This window comes from Lycium ferocissimum, chromosome 4 (assembly GCF_029784015.1).
Source record: "Lycium ferocissimum isolate CSIRO_LF1 chromosome 4, AGI_CSIRO_Lferr_CH_V1, whole genome shotgun sequence".
Classification (NCBI taxonomy): Eukaryota; Viridiplantae; Streptophyta; class Magnoliopsida; order Solanales; family Solanaceae; genus Lycium; species Lycium ferocissimum.
This window is the reverse complement of record NC_081345.1, coordinates 77,064,943-77,083,607: the sequence shown is the minus strand read 5'-3', so window position 1 is coordinate 77,083,607 and position 18,665 is coordinate 77,064,943. Positions and strand designations below refer to the sequence as shown.

At 37.8% G+C, this 18,665-nt stretch overlaps 1 protein-coding gene across 6 annotated transcripts in view; it reads left to right on the top strand.

Moving 5' to 3' along the window:
* Nucleotides 1-18,272, top strand: part of LOC132053656 (kinesin-like protein KIN-7K, chloroplastic) — a 42,134-nt gene extending 23,862 nt beyond the window's left edge. For 2 of the 6 annotated variants that reach the window (XM_059445764.1, XM_059445770.1), the window contains 15 exons: nt 5,367-5,434; nt 5,561-5,623; nt 6,466-6,570; nt 7,133-7,237; nt 7,355-7,462; nt 7,541-7,684; nt 8,707-8,889; nt 9,078-9,236; nt 10,070-10,291; nt 10,639-10,779; nt 10,868-10,993; nt 11,138-11,188; nt 11,310-11,357; nt 11,445-11,648; nt 17,336-18,272. In XM_059445764.1, the coding sequence (XP_059301747.1) occupies nt 5,367-5,434; nt 5,561-5,623; nt 6,466-6,570; nt 7,133-7,237; nt 7,355-7,462; nt 7,541-7,684; nt 8,707-8,889; nt 9,078-9,236; nt 10,070-10,291; nt 10,639-10,779; nt 10,868-10,993; nt 11,138-11,188; nt 11,310-11,357; nt 11,445-11,648; nt 17,336-17,929 (2,321 nt within the window). In that variant the 3' untranslated portion in view covers nt 17,930-18,272. Of the gene's footprint in view, nt 1-5,366; nt 5,435-5,560; nt 5,624-6,465; nt 6,571-7,132; nt 7,238-7,354; nt 7,463-7,540; nt 7,685-8,706; nt 8,890-9,077; nt 9,237-10,069; nt 10,292-10,638; nt 10,780-10,867; nt 10,994-11,137; nt 11,189-11,277; nt 11,358-11,444; nt 11,649-17,335 lie in introns of those variants that run through there. The other 4 variants (XM_059445765.1, XM_059445767.1, XM_059445769.1 and 1 more) reach the window with 4 other exon arrangements.
* Nucleotides 18,273-18,665: the final 393 nt, after the last annotated feature.

Below are 18,665 nucleotides of genomic sequence, written 5' to 3'. Positions count from 1 at the left end.
ACTACCCCATTTGGCCAATCCTTCATAATCATATATTCTTGCACCTGTCAAAGACCATCTTCATTTATAAAAGAAAAAAACTTTAATGGTGTATCACTCAAATTTTGGCTTTTTCCCTCAATTGTTCTCACCAAATCTTGTCTTTTTCCCCTCAAATAACCTTTGGGAAATTACTTTGTGGATCTATAATTAAACCCCACTCGTATTAAGCTCTTAATAGTAAAATAAAGAATTTTGGGACACTAAAGAAAGTGAAGGATGAATCCTAGAAAGAATTAGGATTTAGTTGAAACAAGACTCGAATAAAAAGGAAAGGATTTTTAAAACAAGACCAAAGGAGTAAGAAAAATTGATTGTTTCTTACCCTTAAAGATCTAGGATCTCCTCTTCTTGTTTTCTATCTTAACCTTTAGAAAACAATAGATGAATGAAATTTCTTGGAGAGCAAACAATACAAGTCTTTTTTTTTTTTTTAACTGTTCACGGCTCACAAGAAAGTAACTTGGCTCACAAGAATTTCACAAATATTGGGTAAATAAAAGAAACCCATAGAACTAAAGATTAAAGATTTTAGATCATATTTGGCTTCTTCCTTTTGTTCCTTCATTGTAACTTAGATTTGAAGAATATTATATTGAGAGTTCTTTTGAACCTTTGTGGCATTGTTTTGGGATTTATCTTTCAACTTAACTAGTTCATAGTTCAAGGTAGTAAGATAACTTCTTGTGATATCTTTGATTTCTTTCTAGTATTCTTTCGAAGGCAGTTAGTTCTAAATACTAATTATTGTCCTTTTTTTTTTTTTTTTTTTTTTTTCTGAAAATGTAACATTGGTATGTATTGACTTGATCAGTGCATACTGTGCACTGGAACCATAGTTACAGCAAAAGCGAGAAAGCTGATCCAAAACTCTGAAAATCTAACAAGAGCCTAGGATTTCAATTATGGATTCAGTCTCCTCAAGGTAAATTTGTTTGCACCAAAAACAAAAAAGTTTGACGCAATTCAGCTTGATCTTTTGTACATCACTGCTACTGTCTTCAAAGCACCTTGAATTTCTCTCTTTCCATATTGTCCACCAAATGCAAGCTGGGACAATCCTCCATCTATCTCTGTCTGAGGCTCCTATTCCTGCCTCCTCCCAAATATAGAGTAGATTAGTAATCCTATTTGGCATTACCCAGACAATGCCCCTAAGATTCACAAAGATCCTCCAAAGCTGTATTGTGATCCGACAATGTAAAAATAGATGGCTGACTGTCTCACCCTCTTCACCACACAAGTAACATCCGGAACAAAGAGAGAATTTTCTCTTTTTTAGGTTTTCTTGAGTCAGTACTGCTTTCCTTGCCAACAACCATGTGAAACATGCAACTTTGAATGGTACCTTCACTTTCCAAATGTGCTTCCAAGGCCAAAGTTGCACTTGCTGGTTACTCTGGTTCAAAAATTTGTATGCTGTGCTCACTTTGTAAATGCCTTCGCTGTCTTTTTTTATTTTTATTTTTTATGAAGTAAGAATATTATTAACAAAAAAGGCATTAACTAGCCCGTGTACAAGAAGTATACCAAAAAGTAGAAAACCCTACAAGAATACATGATTTTCTATGAAAGTCACCCAATCATCTATACAAAAAGTAACCTCATGGGTGCACCATAAAGAAATAAGGGAAAATAGGCTATTTCTCAAGTGTACAATATCTTTCTCTATTCCATCAAAAGCTCTCCTATTCCTCTCACTCCATATGGTCCACATCAGTGCTAAAGGGGCAATTTCACAGGCGTTGCATCTCCACCTCGGTCTTCTACGAGCCCAGCTAAACATGGTTTCTTTCACAATTTTCGGCATTACCCACTCGATACCAAACCAGCTCATCAACTCCCCCCATAGCGAAGATGCTACACGGCAATGTAAAAGCAGATGATCTACATCTTCCCCTGATTCTTTGCACATGAAACAGAAACACCGACTAACACAAGTAATCTTCTTCTTCCTTAAGTTCTCCGCTGTCAAGATCAACCCCCTCGTAGCTAACCAAGTGAAGAAGCACACTTTTGTTGGTACTCTAGGGATCCATATCGAGGTATGTGGGAAAACAATCTCCTCTCACCAAAAGCTTCATGTAATAAGATTTAACGGAAAAGACGCCGTTTCCCATTTCCAAACATCCTGACAACCCATATTAATTTTTTGTTGGTTGACCAAACTAACCAAGTTTTGAAATTCTCCAACTTCCCAGTCTTGCAAGTTTCTTCTAAACCTCAAATCCCAAAACCCTTCTCCCCCTTGTAAACTCCATAATTGTAAAATCGACATCCTTTTTTGGCAAGAAATCCAATACATGTTAGGAAAAGTGAGTTTCAAAATATTGTTTCCACACCACCTATGATTGTCTTAAGTTACTCACAAAGCGGTCGAGATCCGAATCTATTGTTTTGATTCGTTATCTTAGGTAAAGGCGTTAGATTTGTCTTATCTATACGTTGTTACTTGGTTCCTGTCAAGACTTTAAAACTTACGGTCTGGGAAATTCTTAGATTGTTCCTTCGAATTTCCCATTTTTTTATTTTGTAGTTTTCAGATTCTTATTTTTTATTTTTTCTTCCGCACTTCTAATATTCAGTTCTAAATTTGGGATCTCCCTAATCTTGTTGTTATCAGAGCATCAAGATTAAATAGTCTTCCTAGTTAATTTTACTGATCCTAATTGATATCCAGTATATTTACAATATGTTCCTACTATCAAATTGGTGGATACAAATCGTAATTACCAAGCTTGCGGCACATATAACTAGTTCGGAGACCGGGAAGTGTCTTGGTGAATATATTTGCAAGTTGATTATTCGACTTTATAAACCTTATGATGATACTTTCTGAGAGTTATTTTTCTTTTTATAATCGAGAAATCTGCAAGGTCTAGTGGTGCACGGTTCGGTGGCTGATGGGCCCCTTCCTATGGAATTCTCAACTGAAATACCATATTTTTGTGTTCCTGATTCATGCATCACGTGTCACGCCACTAGAGCAAAGCGCTTGGGCCTTCCTGAGAATATCTTTTTTTCTCTGATAAATTGACAATTAACTTTGATTTGCTTGTTTTGTCACAAAAGATCAATCTAGATGCAATATGAAAGTGCAGTTTGATTATCATATACAAGCTTCATCTGATTAATCTCTCCGAACTTCGGTTTTTCGAGCAGTTGCTTGATCCGCCACTACCATAGCATGAGATTCTGCTTATGCATTGGATTGTTTCATCCCCTTCCAAAAGCCCTAAATTGTGTCCAACAAAAAACTAGAAGTAGACATCTACCAGAGGGTAATCCGGCCTATATGCATCTTTATACCCAAAATTCTGCTTATTTCCTTTGATCTTTGCTTGATAATCTCTCTCTGAAGCAGGTTTTATGTATCAAAGAATACGAATTATTACATCCCAATTAATATCATTGGGAATTCCATGAATCAACTTACAGCGCTTATCAAGAAGGCAATATCAGGAGAGTAATATTGAGTATTCAACTTGCTAAACAACGTTCTATATCGTTGAGGATCTCTAAACAGCTCCCAGACTTGGTAGGAACTTACCATTTGGATTCGTAGAAGAGTCAATAGCCTTACAATTTGTCATCTTGTTTCTTCTAGAATTTTAAGAGCATGCTCCCTATGAAATGGCAATTGATCTAAATTGATCGATCTCAATGCCTACGAAGTACTTCAACTTCCCTAGATTCTTGATAGAAAAATGTTAAAAGAGATGGTGCTTTAACTTAGTAATTGCCACTTGATCATTACATGTGATCAATAAACCACCAAATACATGATCAACATTAGGGTGACTCACGCCAATCTCTTAAATGTTTATGTTGATATTAGCAAGGGGACTACTTCAGATAATATAGTGATTGATGTAACTCGACACACCAAATCAAACTCCCTGAGCAAAAAAATACGGTGGTTGCTCCATATATATATATATATATATATATATATATATATCTCGTATCTTCTAGATTCCCTTGGAAAAATACATTCTTGATACCAGCTGATAAAGAGGCCAATCATGAACACCACCATGAACAGAAAAAGGCGGATGAAAGCAATTCTTAGGTGTAGGGAGAAGGTATTATCACCATAGTCAAGTTAAAAAATCTATATGTAACCTTTCACAACCTAACACGTGTTGAGGCAATCACTTTGACTATCAAGACTAACCTTTACTTTTAAGACCTACTGACAACCAAAAGTAGATTTAGTTGGAGGGACATGAATGAGTTTTCAAGTATCAGTAGAGGGTACAAAACAACAACAACATACCCAGTATAGGCCCACAAGTGGGGTCTGGAGAGGTAGGATGTACGCAGACCTTATCCCTACCTTTGTGGGGTAGAAAGGCTGTTTCCAATAGACCCTCAACTCGAATAAAAAGAAAAGGATTTGAAGCATGGTATCAAGAAAAAATATGACAATAAAATAATAAGATAAAAAGCAAATGAAGCAACAAAAAAGAATCTATGCAATTGCTACTAATACTACTAATAAGGAGAATACTCGGCTACCTACTAACCTTCTATCCTAATAGGGTCATATCCTGATTAAGCTGGAGTTGTATCATGTCTTGTTTAATCACCTCCCCCAGTTCTTCTTCTGTCTACCTCTACCTTTCCTAACTCTTGTTATACCCAACCTCTCACACCTCCTTACTGACACATCCACACACCTCTTCTTCACATACCCGAACCATCTCAATCTCGCTTCCTTCATCTTATCCGCTACGGGTCAATCACATCCCATAGACGACTCAGGAATATAAACAATTGACGACGACAACATAAAGGCATAATGGGATGATGGCATATAATGATAACTCAGAAAGGCATAATAAGTGGAGAATACGAGTAGAATGAATGCCTTTTTGAATTCTTCCTGCCAGAAGGGCAAGGATATGTTAGTTCAGAAGCTTAGAGTTTGAAACTACGACCTATTTCTGTTATCTTGTCAAAAAAAAAAAAAAAAAAAAAAACAAAAAAACAAAAAAACTACGACCTATAATGCACAGACATATATTGTTTTTATCTTGACGGGTCAATTCTTGGACAGGCTGTATTTATCTTCTTTCTTTTATTTTTAACTTTACAGTGATTTTAACTGTTAAAAGTCTTTTTATTAATTGCACCAAGATTGTGCCAAGTTTTACGACCTATACATAAAGGAACACTTAGTTACACCAAACATATAAACACAACAATAAAGGGCTCCTGATCCTCCTTGTTGCCTTGTTCATATCTCTTTTATGCCCTTCGTTAGAGTTTACAGTTATATATTAATGTTTTAAGTTTTATGAAAATTCGTTTTCTTCTTGCAGAGCATAGGCATGTTGGTTCCACAAACTTCAATCTACTCAGTAGCAGAAGTCATACAATATTTACGCTGGTATTTTATGTTTTTACCAATGAACTATAAATCCGTGATTAGTTATGCTATTTTGATCGTACTTGCATCTTGAGTTTCGTCGAAACAATGCGTATATAGTAATTTTGGCAAACTTTCTTTGGACAGACAATAGAAAGTAGCCCCTGCGGTGAATATAGTGAAGGAGGGGCAGTTACTTTGTCACAGCTGGTAAAAACTCTGCTCTAGACTTGTTAGACTTCAACGTAATTACTTTGAACAAATCGTACATTCCTTGCATTAGCGTAGGCTGTCTACATCACACCCCTTGGGGAAGGGGTGCGGCCCTTCACCGGACCCTGCTAACGCGGGATGCTTTGTGCACCAGGCTGCCTTAATACATTCCTTACAGCTTGTTTGGATGGTTGTTACCTATTTTATTGTGTCAAATTATTACTTTAAATACAATATTTGTTTTGATGGTTACTTGAGTTTTACTGTATCGTATTGTTAAATTCATTGTTATGTAACGATCAAAAGTGCCATTTTATGTAACGGCCTATTTGGTGTGGTCGCGTTATTACCTTTTTTTCCGCTTCTCATTTTGACCTTATTATATTTAATAATCCTATTTTACCCTTTACCCCATCTTTTTTTATTTTTTATTTTTTATAATAATTCCAGTTGTGCCCAACATTTTCTTTTTAATATTGTGAGTTAATTATTCATATTGCTGGTACGTGGTGTTATGAGATGACGAAAAACGATACAATTTATCAAACGTTTATAGTTATCAAAACAATACAATACAAGATGATACAAAACACTATGTAACGATGCATAACAACCATCCAAACAAGCTGTCACTGGCCTAAACTACTTGTCTCTCTTTCTAACAACTAATTATTAGGTCAAGTTCTGTTATTTGTCTGAAAGTGTTGTATCCCTCCTTTAAGTTCAAAAAAAAAAAAGTTCTGTTATTTGTCTGAAAGAGTTTATCTTCGTTTTAGTAGAGAACTTCTAACTCTCCATTTCCTACTTTTCTGTTTCTTGTTTAAAAAAAATGCTTGCAGCACCTTATTGATTTGGCAGGTTCTGAGAGCTCAAAGGCAGAAACCACCGGCATGCGCCGAAAGGAGGGATCTTACATCAACAAAAGCCTACTGACTCTTGGAACTGTAAGGACCCAAACGACTTTATCGTATCATCAGTGTAATAGTTTTGCTTGACCTAATATCTGCTTTTTTGACATTTCAGTAATAAAGTGGCTTATTTGTTTAAGAAAAACTTATATACAGAAAATACCAGTTTTATGATCAGTCATCAAGTATATTGACTTGACATTGTAATGTGCACAAAGGACAGAAGATTTTAAAACCCTGGGACTGTTTGATGATTTATTTTTGAAAAACCAAACTATGGCTATATCACTTTTAAGTGTTTGATGAACAAGGTCATGTTGCAAGAGGTATGTAGTGTATATTGGTAAATGATGGCTTTATGAAAGGGGTTTAGAAAATGTTGTGTGAGCATTGTCCAATACATGAGTGCTTTGCAGATGCTTTTATTGTTGGTTGTGACTAATGGACTCTAAGTTTATTTAAAAGGTCCATTTCTTCACAAAATAACTAGACAAGATGAGGCTTGTGATTAAAAGAACAAAAAGAAGAATAAAGGAAAGAAGGTTCTTATCTTTGGGTTTCATTTGTTTTGGGTAATATTGACTTGTTTTCTTTGTAGGTTATTTCGAAGTTAACTGATGGGAAAGCTACTCATATACCGTATAGAGATTCAAAATTGACCAGGCTTCTTCAATCCTCATTAAGTGGTCTAGGACGCGTATCTGTAAGTTATTCATTTCTTATGTGTTGATGTTACCAGCATAATGTTTCTGGTGAACCATGGCTATCATACAAATAATCCAAATATCTTACCAATCTTTTTTTCCTTCATCCCTAATAGTTAATCTGCACTGTGACTCCTTCGTCAAGCAATTCTGAAGAGACACATAACACATTGAAGTTTGCTCACCGTGCTAAACACATTGAGATTCAAGCAGCACAAAACAAGGTCAGACGAGTCCAGATACATGTCGCTTTTGATTGTTGATTGTCAGTAGTGCTTGAGATGGAAACTGTCAATTCGCAGATAATTGATGAAAAATCACTTATCAAGAAATATCAAAACGAAATTCGTCGTCTAAAAGAAGAGTTAGAACAACTGAAGAGAGGCATCGTTACAGTTCCACAAATGAAAGATAGTGGAGAAGATCTTTTGCTCCTGAAACAAAAGGTAACCTTGGACGATGCTGGTTTGTCCTCTGGCCTCTTCATTTTTTCCCTTTCACCAGTCAGCAATATTGACTGGGAAAGGTCATACTTCTGTTTCATAACTTCATAAAAGATTACAGCTACTTTTCAGTGAGACTGAGTTGATGCCGTTTCCTCGCTATCAATTTGCATATGAATTTCAGCCTGGTTTTGTTGAAGAAGGGTCTTGAAGGAAGTGATAACAGGAAGGGGGTGGGATGGGAAGGGAAGGGATACCTTCTGCGAAACTAAAGCAAATGTATAGGTCAAGCATCCTTACCAAAAAATAAAAATAAAAATGAATAGGGCAATCATAATTAGTTATGGTATTCATTTATGGGCGGCCATAGTTGTAGCTTTGTCAGTAATAGTATTTGTCATCTTTCTCTTTGTTCGAGATTTATTTGAATTATTTTGTTAGAATTTAGAGACCCCAACAAGTTTGGGATTGAGGCATAGTTGTTTATTTTGATTGGTTTGTACCTGAAGGTTTTCCTTAACTGATAATGGGCTTGTAATGTTTTATTACTGGTTATAGGGTGCTATGTTCTGAAGCCCTCTTTGAAAACTATTCAATAATTCTTTCAGCTGAAATTTAGCTGCCAAAGATTTATATCTTATGCACCGGCATAATTGATGTTTGTTCCTTCCCTGTGCATTTTTCTTAACAGATTTTATGTGAGATTGTTGTTTGATTGAAGCTTTTATATTGTAAAGAATACAAAGGTTTAGCAGCTTTCCTGTTATCTGGCGGAATCTTGAAATTGTTGTTGGCTGTCTCAGACAGCTGGCTCTGAAATTGTTCCTGTTATATGGCAGAATCCGAATAAGGAATGTGGTGTGTTTTTTGTACAGTTAGTATATCATTGTCATTAACAGTGTTTGGTTACCGTAAATTGGAAGTTTTCATTTAAGATATTGTGTTTCGGGGTGTACAATGGTTTGTGACTATTGTGTAATGCATTATCTAACTAAAGTCGATCTACTTTGACATACTTTGTAAAGTTAGAAGATGGTCAAGTCAGACTACAGTCGCGGTTGGAACAAGAAGAGGAAGCTAAAGCGGCTTTGCTTGGTAGAATACAGCGTCTAACAAAACTAATTCTAGTATCCACTAAAACTTCACAGTCCACAAGATTTCCTCATCGAGCTGGTCCTAGAAGAAGACATTCCTTTGGGGAAGAAGAGGTGCTGTTACTCGTAATGATTCCTTCTTTTGATAATTGCCTTTGCAGTATGTGTATTTAGTTCCAGTATTTAGTAGCCTTTCCAAGGGTAACTGGTTATAATATGATGTAACACTTAAGACAAGGGGGAAACCTGCCTTTACAGACTTTAGTAACTGTCCTTTTTTCTCTCCTTTGCTGAATGTGTAGCTTGCATATCTTCCACATCGAAGACGAGATCTCATTTTGGAAGATGAAAATATTGATTTGTATGTTTCGGTTGATGGCAACGCGGACACTTCTGATGATACATTCAAGGAGGAAAAGAAGACTCGGAAAAATGGATTGCTTAACTGGTTTAAGCCACGGGTATTTGGAATCTACTCTATTGTTATTACAACTACTTCACTTCTAACATGTCTGTTTCATGTTTTTGCAATAATGTTAGTGGCATGGAAATGGGAACTGTTTTTATTTATCAAAGTAACAAACATATTACAGTTAATAATGACGATCTAAAACTCTTCTATCTGACTATATGTGACATGATTTTTCCAGCCTATGACATGTCAAAAGATTCATTAAGCGTTTGTTATCTCAGTGGTTATTCAAAATCTCATTTTATACTCAGATGGCAGTATACACAGAATGTAATGTGGATAGACTCTGACATGCCGTTTATTTCAAATGAGGAAAATTATCCGTTTTATGGAATCAGTGGAGGGGGAGCTTATTATGTTCTTAGTTGTACTTTCGTTTTCCTTTTTTCGCTATAATTGTTCCGACTTTCACTTAAAAAGTTGTAGAAAAGGATTATCAGAGGTTTTAGTTGAAAGAATATATATAAACTGTTGGTTAGGCCTCTTGTTCAAAAATATTGTTGGTTAGGCGAATACTAAACCAAAATTTCTGTCTACATAGTGGAAAGGTGAGCTAGTCTGATTCCACTGATAGAATAACATTTTGAGAAGTTTGTGTTAATCAACGATAGCATGGTAGGTTTAATTCTATGCCTACCTTGATTTCATTCTTTTACTGCAGTTTACATTGCTACAATTTCTAGTGTTGTATAGTTTCAATCCCAAGGGTCAATCAAGCCTTTGAAACTAGTGAAAATAGTCACCACAATCTAAGTTACTGCTTTCAATTGGATTTTCTTAGCTTATTACCTGTGCTGCTTCAAATTCTTCTATTTTTCGCAGAGACGAGACAGTGGGTCAGGTACCTTGGCGAGCACCAGTGACAGATCCAGTGGACTCAAGTCAACTAGTACACCATCCACTCCTCAAGCTGAAAATCACATGGAATCGAGAAACTCACACTCTATACCCACAGAAAGCATGCCTTCGGCGGAGTTTTTATCTGATGTCAGATTGGATAAAGAAGTTCCAGAGGATAACCTTTTGGACCAGGAGAATCCTCTGGTAGGAAGTTAATATTTTTGCGAAGTTTGATAAAGAAGTGAATATTAGTATATCTATTGGATGTCATGTAGCAAACCCCAATATAGGGTCAGCAAAGTTAAATATAGTGTTGATCAAGAAAAGCTGCTCTTGAATTCTTCCATTTCTAGGGTGTGTGAAGTTTCTCTGAGAAGTCCCAGATGAGGAACCTAGTGATTGGATCCAAAGTTTTACCTCATGAAATAGAGACTAGAAAGCTCCGACTTGGAAACACTGTCAGCTTTGTGCTTAAGCATAAATAAACAATTTCATGTTTACAGTGCTTTTTCATGGTCTGGTTACTCATAGATTTACTTCTTGTGTGATAGACTAGCATGAAGACAATTGATCAAATTGACCTCCTGAGGGAGCAGCAAAAGATTTTGTCTGGTGAAGTGGCACTGCATACAAGTGCTTTAAAACGGTTGTCAGAGGAAGCTACACACAGTCCAAAGAAAGAACAAGTGCAAGTATAAGTCATGAAACAATATCTTCTGAATCTTTTTATTTTAATGCAACTGTTATATTTTCTGACGTTTAACTCTTTGAGTGCCTAAGATGGAGATTAGGACATTGAAGGATGAAATAAGAATGAAGAATGAACAAATAGATTCACTGGAGAAGCAAATTGCTGAGTCCATTATTAGCCCCTTTGAAAAGATGGAAAACCAAGAAAGAACTGTTGTAAGTTTGGCTTCTTCTCCATCAATAAAATGTTTACCTTATTAAATAGAAGCATCTGGCTTCTTCTACTATTCAATGGCAGCAGCTATGTCAAAAGTATCTCTCCTTGTTTAAACTGTTTGTTCTTTTGTCTGCACTGTTTAGTCTGTTGCTGAGCTCTTGGCACAGTTGAATGAGAAGTCTTTTGAACTTGAGGTAGTATGACCTGCATGTCTTCACTAAGAATATTATTTCTTCCATTTCTCCTTGGAGTTCTAGTTTATGTTTATCCCTTCCAATTGTAGCAAACATCATCCAGTTATATTGATCGTTCCAGGTTAAAGCTGCCGATAATCGAATAATTCAGGACCAGCTAAATCAAAAGGTAGACTGCCTCTTTCAGCTGTTTCCTCATGGACTTTTGATTGTTCCATGGAAACTCTGTTCTAATAAGATTTCTTATTTTTGATAGACCCATGAATGTGAAAATCTACAAGAAGCAATTGTGTCCTTAAAGCAACAGCTTTCTGATACCCCAGACCAGAGAAACCGCAGTCCATCAGTAGTCCATTCACAACGTCTATCTGAAACCAAAAGTTTACTTGTGGAACTAAGAGCTGAAAAGGAGAGTGTTGCCTTAAAGGATGCAAAAGAAGCATTACTCCTACAGGTCCAGGTTCCCATCTGTTTGTCTCTGTTAGAGTAGAAACTCTTGCATATCGCCTACTGTCTTGTGGGCCACTCGACTCATATACCTTGGGGATATATATTTGTTGCAACACAAAGAAAATGATTTGCTAGAATGAGAAAGATGAAACAAAAAGAATCTTACTAGAGGGATAAAATCAGCCCCAAGCTTAAGGTCATATTCTCTCAACATTTTACATTTTGTTCCGATTTTGATTTGCGAAGTGTTTCTCTACATCTAGAAAACCTTCAGCAAATGTCTTTAGGCTTTCTTATCGCGTTTGCCACCTACTGTTAAATACGCAACCTGACAGTCAAATTTCTTGTTGATGCAACATTCCCTGATAATCATATTACTGTTGTAGAAATGTAAGTGTACATGTATGTAATTTTTGGCTCCTTATTTTTTCTCCTTGCAATACCTAATCTCTGAGGCTAAGCTATTTTTTTCCAGAGTGCAAGGGCTCTGTACCCAGTTTCCAGCCTTCCGCCACAAGTATACACCCTAGAAATGGCTTGTTCTTTCGATTTATTCATATTCATTAAGTTTTTCATCTTTAATAGTAATGCGAACTAACTGCTCTAGTTGATGATTATGTTATGGTATTCTCTACTTAAGATGGAGCTTCATAACTGTGTAGGTAAAAGTTTTTTTTTTTTTTTGTTTGAGTAAGCACACCACTATTTGGTTTAGAACATTGATTTTTTCAGACAAGATTAGAAGTACAGATTATCTGGTTGGTTTAGAACATTTCATTTTCTGGCAAGATCCGAAGTAGAGATATTCTGAAATTAGAGGGATGGGTTATATTAGCATCAGATTTAGATCCCTCAAGTTGTCTTCAGGAAATGTTTCTTTAGATAATCTACTCTATTAATATGTGTAATCCCAAAAAGAGTGACAGAGATCTGAAACAGCTTAGATCACTGAATTTCCGTTCATAACTTTGGGAAGCTTTGCTTTTCAAATCTCCAAGTCTGTAACTTGGTATGGAGGCAGAGCTCCTCCATCTATGTGATTCATGCAGCATTTGGTTTTTTTGTCATCCGTATCTGTTTTTAATGAGAATGTAGGAACAACATAGTCTTTATTGAAAATTCTAAGTGTGTTCTCGTGTTTTTTGTGTGTGTGTGTGAGTGAGGGAGAGAGAGACACTTACGCTTTTTTATTTGGCCATGGTCATAAATAAACACCAATCTTACACAATACAGTGTGAAACGAGATGCTTACCACTCTTCATTCTCCATACAAAGAGATGCTTACCACTCTTCCTTTAAAAAAAGATATAACCATTCTTATAAATAAATAAAAATACTTACCAAAAAACAGTTTGATATTCACTTTGAACAGAATATCACCTCAGTTCCGCTAACATAAATTTACCCAAATTGGAATTTATCCATTAGATGCATAAAGGGTGAAAAAATACGTTATTTTTTCAACCTTATCCCTCTTTTGACTTCGTTAAACTCTCTTTATCTATATATTATATCTTCTGTACACACATCTCCATCATAGGAAATGGTAATTGCCAGGATTCATTAAAAGAAAATCAAGAACCCACTCATGGGACGGGAAACCCTTCCCGCATCAGGCACTCATAATTTTTTAACGTCTAATTAGATCGGGAATCATTCAAATAAAAAACAAAAGCTCGTTGCGTTTTCTTTCCCTATAATCTAATTCACAACCCTAACCATTCATTCATTCATTTGAGCAACTTTATTTTGTCCGTTCCAAGAAGTCGTGGTCTTCCAAACTTTACCGAGAGTATGGATGAATCCCTCACTGTCCATATGCCACACTTAAAAGCCGAGTACTTTCTTTGTTGAGTTAGCTTTAGCTAGCAACCCGAAGAAAATATCGAAAAAATTGTGTAAATCCAATCCGAAGAAAAAGAAATAAAGAGATTAGATCAGACAACCAAAAACCATTGAAGAAAGAAATAAAAAAAGGACAGTTCACAATTTTCTAGTTAATTTAAAACATAAAATAAAACTAAATAGATCCACTTCATTTATCATGCTGAATTATTTTTGTTCGATACACAGTTATCAAACAAAAATAGATCCACTTCATTTATCATGCTGAATGAATGCTTGGTGGTAGCTAACTCGAGTTTCCCTAAGAAGGAGGAGCACTTGGTAACCCTTCGTAGCTCGGTGGCTGCGACGCAGATAGACTTTTTGCTCCTTAGAAAGGATGATAGAGGCCTTTGTAAAGACTGCAAGGTCATTCCGAGTGAGAATCTTACGACCCACATAAGCTATTGGTGATGGATTTAGAGATCAAGAGGAAGAAGAAGAAGAGGGTCGCCGATGACCGGCCGAGTATCAGGTAGGGGAGTTTGACTTTGTCTAGTGCCCAAGAATTAGAGAAGAAGTTGATGGCTTTGGGGGCGTGGGAGAGCAGGGGAGATGCGAGCAAAGATGTGGGATGGAGACGTCCGGTTGCGTTAGAGAAGCGGCTAGAGAGGTTAGGAGTCTCGAGGTCGCCGTGGTGGGCAGGGGATTGGTGGTGGAATGGGGAAGTCGAGGTAAAGTGGAAGCAAAGAAGCGGGCGTATGCGAAGGCGGTAGACGACGAGGATGACGAAGAGAAGAGGACGAATAGGGAAAAGTATAAGATGGCGATAAAGGAGGCGAAGTTGGCAGTGTCGGCAGCAAAAACGACGGCGTTTGAACGCCTTTATGCAGAACTAGAGGACAGAGGTGGGGATAAGAAGTTATTCAGGCTTGCCAAAGCCAGAGAGAGGAAGGCACGCGACCTGGATCAAGTGAAGTGCATCAAGGACGAGGATGGCAAAGTGTTGGTGGAGGAAGCTCTCATTAGACGGAGATGGCAGTCGTACTTCCATAAACTCTTGAACGAAGAAGGGGACAGAGACTTTGTGTTGGGAGATTTGGAGTACTCTGAGAGGCATCGCGATTGTGGTTATTGTAGGAGTATAAGGGTCGACGAGGTTAAGGGTGTTTGTCGAAGTAGGATGTGCGGGGAAGAGCGACGGACTGACGAAATTCTGTGGAATTTTGGAAGGGTGTAGGAAAGAAGCGAGCTTGGGTGGGTGATCGGGTTGTTTAATGTCATTTTCAAGACGGCGAAGATGCCGAAGAATGGAGGTGGAGTACAATGATCCTTTGTACAAGAACAAGGGCGACATTCAAAGCTGTAACAACTATGGAGGTATCAAGCTGCTAAGCCACACTATGAAAGTGTGGGAAAGGGTGGTAGAGATGAGGGTGAGGAGAGTCGTGTCTATTTCAGAGAACCAGTTCGGATTCATGTCGGGGCGTTCTACTACTGAAGCCATTCATATTGTTAGGAGATTGGTGGAGCAGTATAGGGAGCGGAAAAGGGACTTGCACATGGTTTTCATCGACCTAGAGAAAGCTTACGATAAAGTGCAGAGAGGTTCGTGGAGATGCATGGAGGCTAAAGGTGTACACGTGGCGTACATTAGAGCGATCAAGGACATGTATCATGGAGTCAAGACCGAGTGAGGACTATAGGAGGAGACTCGGAGCAACTTCCCGATTCGATGGGTTTGCGTCGGGGATCGGCCCTTAGCCCATTTCTATTTGCCTTGGTGATGGATGGATTGAGGCGACAGATTCAAGGTGAGGTGCCATGGTGTATGTTGTTCGCGGATGACATAGTCTTGATAGACGAGACTCGCAGCGGAGTCAACTCTAAGCTAGAGGTTTGGAGACAAACGTTAGAGTCTAAAGGGTTCAAGTTGAGTAGGACAAAGCAGTACTTGGAGTGCAGGTTCAGTGGTGTACCTCGGGAGGTCGACGTGGAAGTGAAGCTTGGTACCCGTTGTCATTCAAAAGAAAGGAAGTTTCAAGTATCTTGGTCTATTTTACAAGAAAACGGGGATATTGACGATGATGTCACACATCGTATTGGTGCGGATGGTTGAAATGGAGGCTCGCTTCGGCAGTCTTTGTGTGACAAGAAAGTGCCACCAAAACTTAAGGGTAAGTTCTACAAAGTGGTGGTCAGACCGACTCTGTTGTACGGGGCAGAGTGTTGGCCAGTTAAGAACTCCCACGTGCAGAAGATGAAAGTCGCGGAAATGAGAATGTTGCGGTGGATGTGTGGGCACACTAGGAGAGATAGGATCAGGAATGAGGACATCAGGGACAAGGTGGGAGTGGCATCGGTGGAGGACAAGATGCGGGAAGCGAGGTTGAGATGGTTTGGGCATGTGAAGAGGAGAGGCATAGATGCCCAGTGCGGAGGTGTGAGAGGTTGGCTTTGGACGGTTTTAGGAGAGGTAGAGGAAGGCCTAAGAAATATTGGGGAGAGGTGATTAGGCAGGACTTGGCGCTGTTTCAGATTACCGGGGACATGACCTTAGATAGGAGGTTGTGGAGGGCTCAGATTAGGGTAGAAGGCTAGTAGGTAGTCTCGCTTTTCTGTCGCACTAGTAGGCATAGCTTTGCTCTACCTTTTATTGCCTTATGTTTCCTGCTTTTATGGGTTGGGTCTTGTCTCTCCATGCTGTATTATCATGACTTCTTTGCCCTTGTTTTTTTCTCATTTTCGCATTGCTTTGATTTGCCTCTCGGTATCTGACTTTTCTCCCCTTGTTTTCTTGTTTTCTTTTGAGCCGAGGGTCTTTCGGAAACAGCCTCCCTACCAAGGTGGGGGTAAGGTCTGCGTACATTTAACCCTCCCCAGATCCCACACTGTGGGATTCAACTGGGTATGTTGTTGTTGTTGTTACACCGTTATCAATATAAATATTGAAAAAACAACATGAAAAAAAAAAAAGCAATTTCAATTGAAAACAATAAAATATTTTTAAAATATGACTTGTGTTGGATTGGCACTACCAAATAAAATAGATACAAAAAAGTATAGATGGGAGAATAAATAAAGAATAAGTGAAAAACAAAATTACAATTTTTAATTAGCTTTATTTAATCCATAATGGATTCAATAAAGGTTGGTGAGATGAACAAACCTGATTTCTTTTTTAGTTTTAGTAAAGTAACAATGAAAAACGAAAAACTACCCAATTAAAGGAAATGCCCGAATTTTAGATTCCGTGGATCAATAAAATAAGAAGTTTTTTCATTATAGAACACGGAATCCAATGGAAGCAATGATAAATAAATACAAATAGAAAAAAATGAGAGGAAATATAAAATAGCAGGAACTTATGTGTTGTCTGGAAAGAGGAGGACTTTTATTTGTTCGCCGGAACAGCCTCTTTTATGAAGTTGTCGGAATTACTCATATTGGCTACAATTTAAAAGGTCTTATCAATAAAGTTTCCATTTATCTGTGTACTAGGCATAGGTAGCAATCCAGCCTAGAATTCTTCTCATTACCCGTCTTCGGAAAAAAATTCTAGAAAGAATAGAATTGTATGGTACGAAATAACATAGCCTTTTTTTAAAATTTATTTTTATTTTTTTTAAAGAAAAAAACAAAAGATATGAACACTTCACTGGTGGGGCATTGTCACATTATGGCACTTGAAGACGATTACAGATTTATGTCTATGCATACATGTTTGTATTATGCACAAAATGTTCAAAATACTTGAGGTGCCAACAGGTACCCCATACATTTTAAGTTGGAATTAACATTCTTGTGTTATGAATCGGCTGTCCTCATCAACAACAGTATGTCAATTTGACTTGTTGCTTTTGCTCCTGTTAGGCAAGAGAGATTGAAGAACTCCACAAGAAAGTAGCGGAACTGGTTGAGGCGAAGGAGCAACTGGAGCTCCGGAACCAGAAATTGGCAGAAGAGAGTACATATGCCAAAGGGCTAGCATCTGCAGCAGCTGTTGAATTAAAGGCACTTTCTGAAGAAGTTGCAAAGCTAATGAATCATAATGAGAAATTAGCTGCTGAGCTAGCCACCCAGAAGAGTTCCTCTACCCAGCGTAAGCCAAGTGTTGCCATGCGATATGGAAGAAGAGATGCTCATCCGAGACGAAATGAGCAAAATGTGTTGAGTGCAGATATGAAAAGAGAACTGGCTTTGAGCCGTGAAAGGGAGCTTTCATATGAAGCTGCTCTTGCAGAAAGGGATCAGAGAGAGGCTGAATTACAGAGTAAGGTCGAAGAATCCAAACAAAGAGAAGCCTATCTTGAAAACGAACTGGCAAATATGTGGGTTCTTGTTGCAAGACTAAAGAAGTCTCAGGGAGTTGAATCTGATCTTCCTGAGTCAACCATATCAGAAAGCCAGAGAATTGATGGTTTTGAGGTTTGGGAAAGTCTTGTGCAGTCTAGAGGGCGTCAGTGAGGGATGTTAGTACTTAGAACCAACAGTGAGTTGTGATTGTCTGTATGATAATTTAGTGGGATTATTGCAGATTAGGAGGGCCATTCTGTTTATTCTGTTTCCCCCCCTTATGCTACTGTTGGTAAATCAGTGGTGAGGGACTCTCTGAATTGTTCTCTGCACGTTGAACTTGCTGCTCTTGTACAGAGGTTGATGTTTGCAATTTTTATAGCTGGAATATTGAATGATAGGCATGCATTTGGCTCACTAATTCTGGGAAACTGGCAAATGGGTTTGCTACCCTTTACCAGTTGTCTCTGCAAGGCAATAACGATCGTATGGAAGAAAGAAAAATTCTTTTTTCCCCTTTGAGTTGGACGTTTCACTTTCGAGTCTTTTCAAAATGCTGTCACTTGAATAAAAGAAAATTTTGCCACAAATTATGTCAGAAAGGTATTTGAACACGTGCGTTACTTTGAGAGCTCATTTAATTGAAATTATTGTTGTTTTGTCGTTTTAATAGTTGCATAGCCTTGGTGGTTGTTGTGAACCAAGCTGACTACATTGCTAGAAGTGGTGAATAGGACTGATTCAGTTGAGATTATTGGGCCGAATAAAGTGTTAGAGAGTTTTATTTGGGATCCAGACCCAATTAATAATTGGTTAAAAGGGACTAGGGGTTAGATAGAACGGTTTATGCGTGTTGTATGTTTAGTTCTCTCTTCATCTCTGCCCTGTATCTTCCTCATTTCAATTT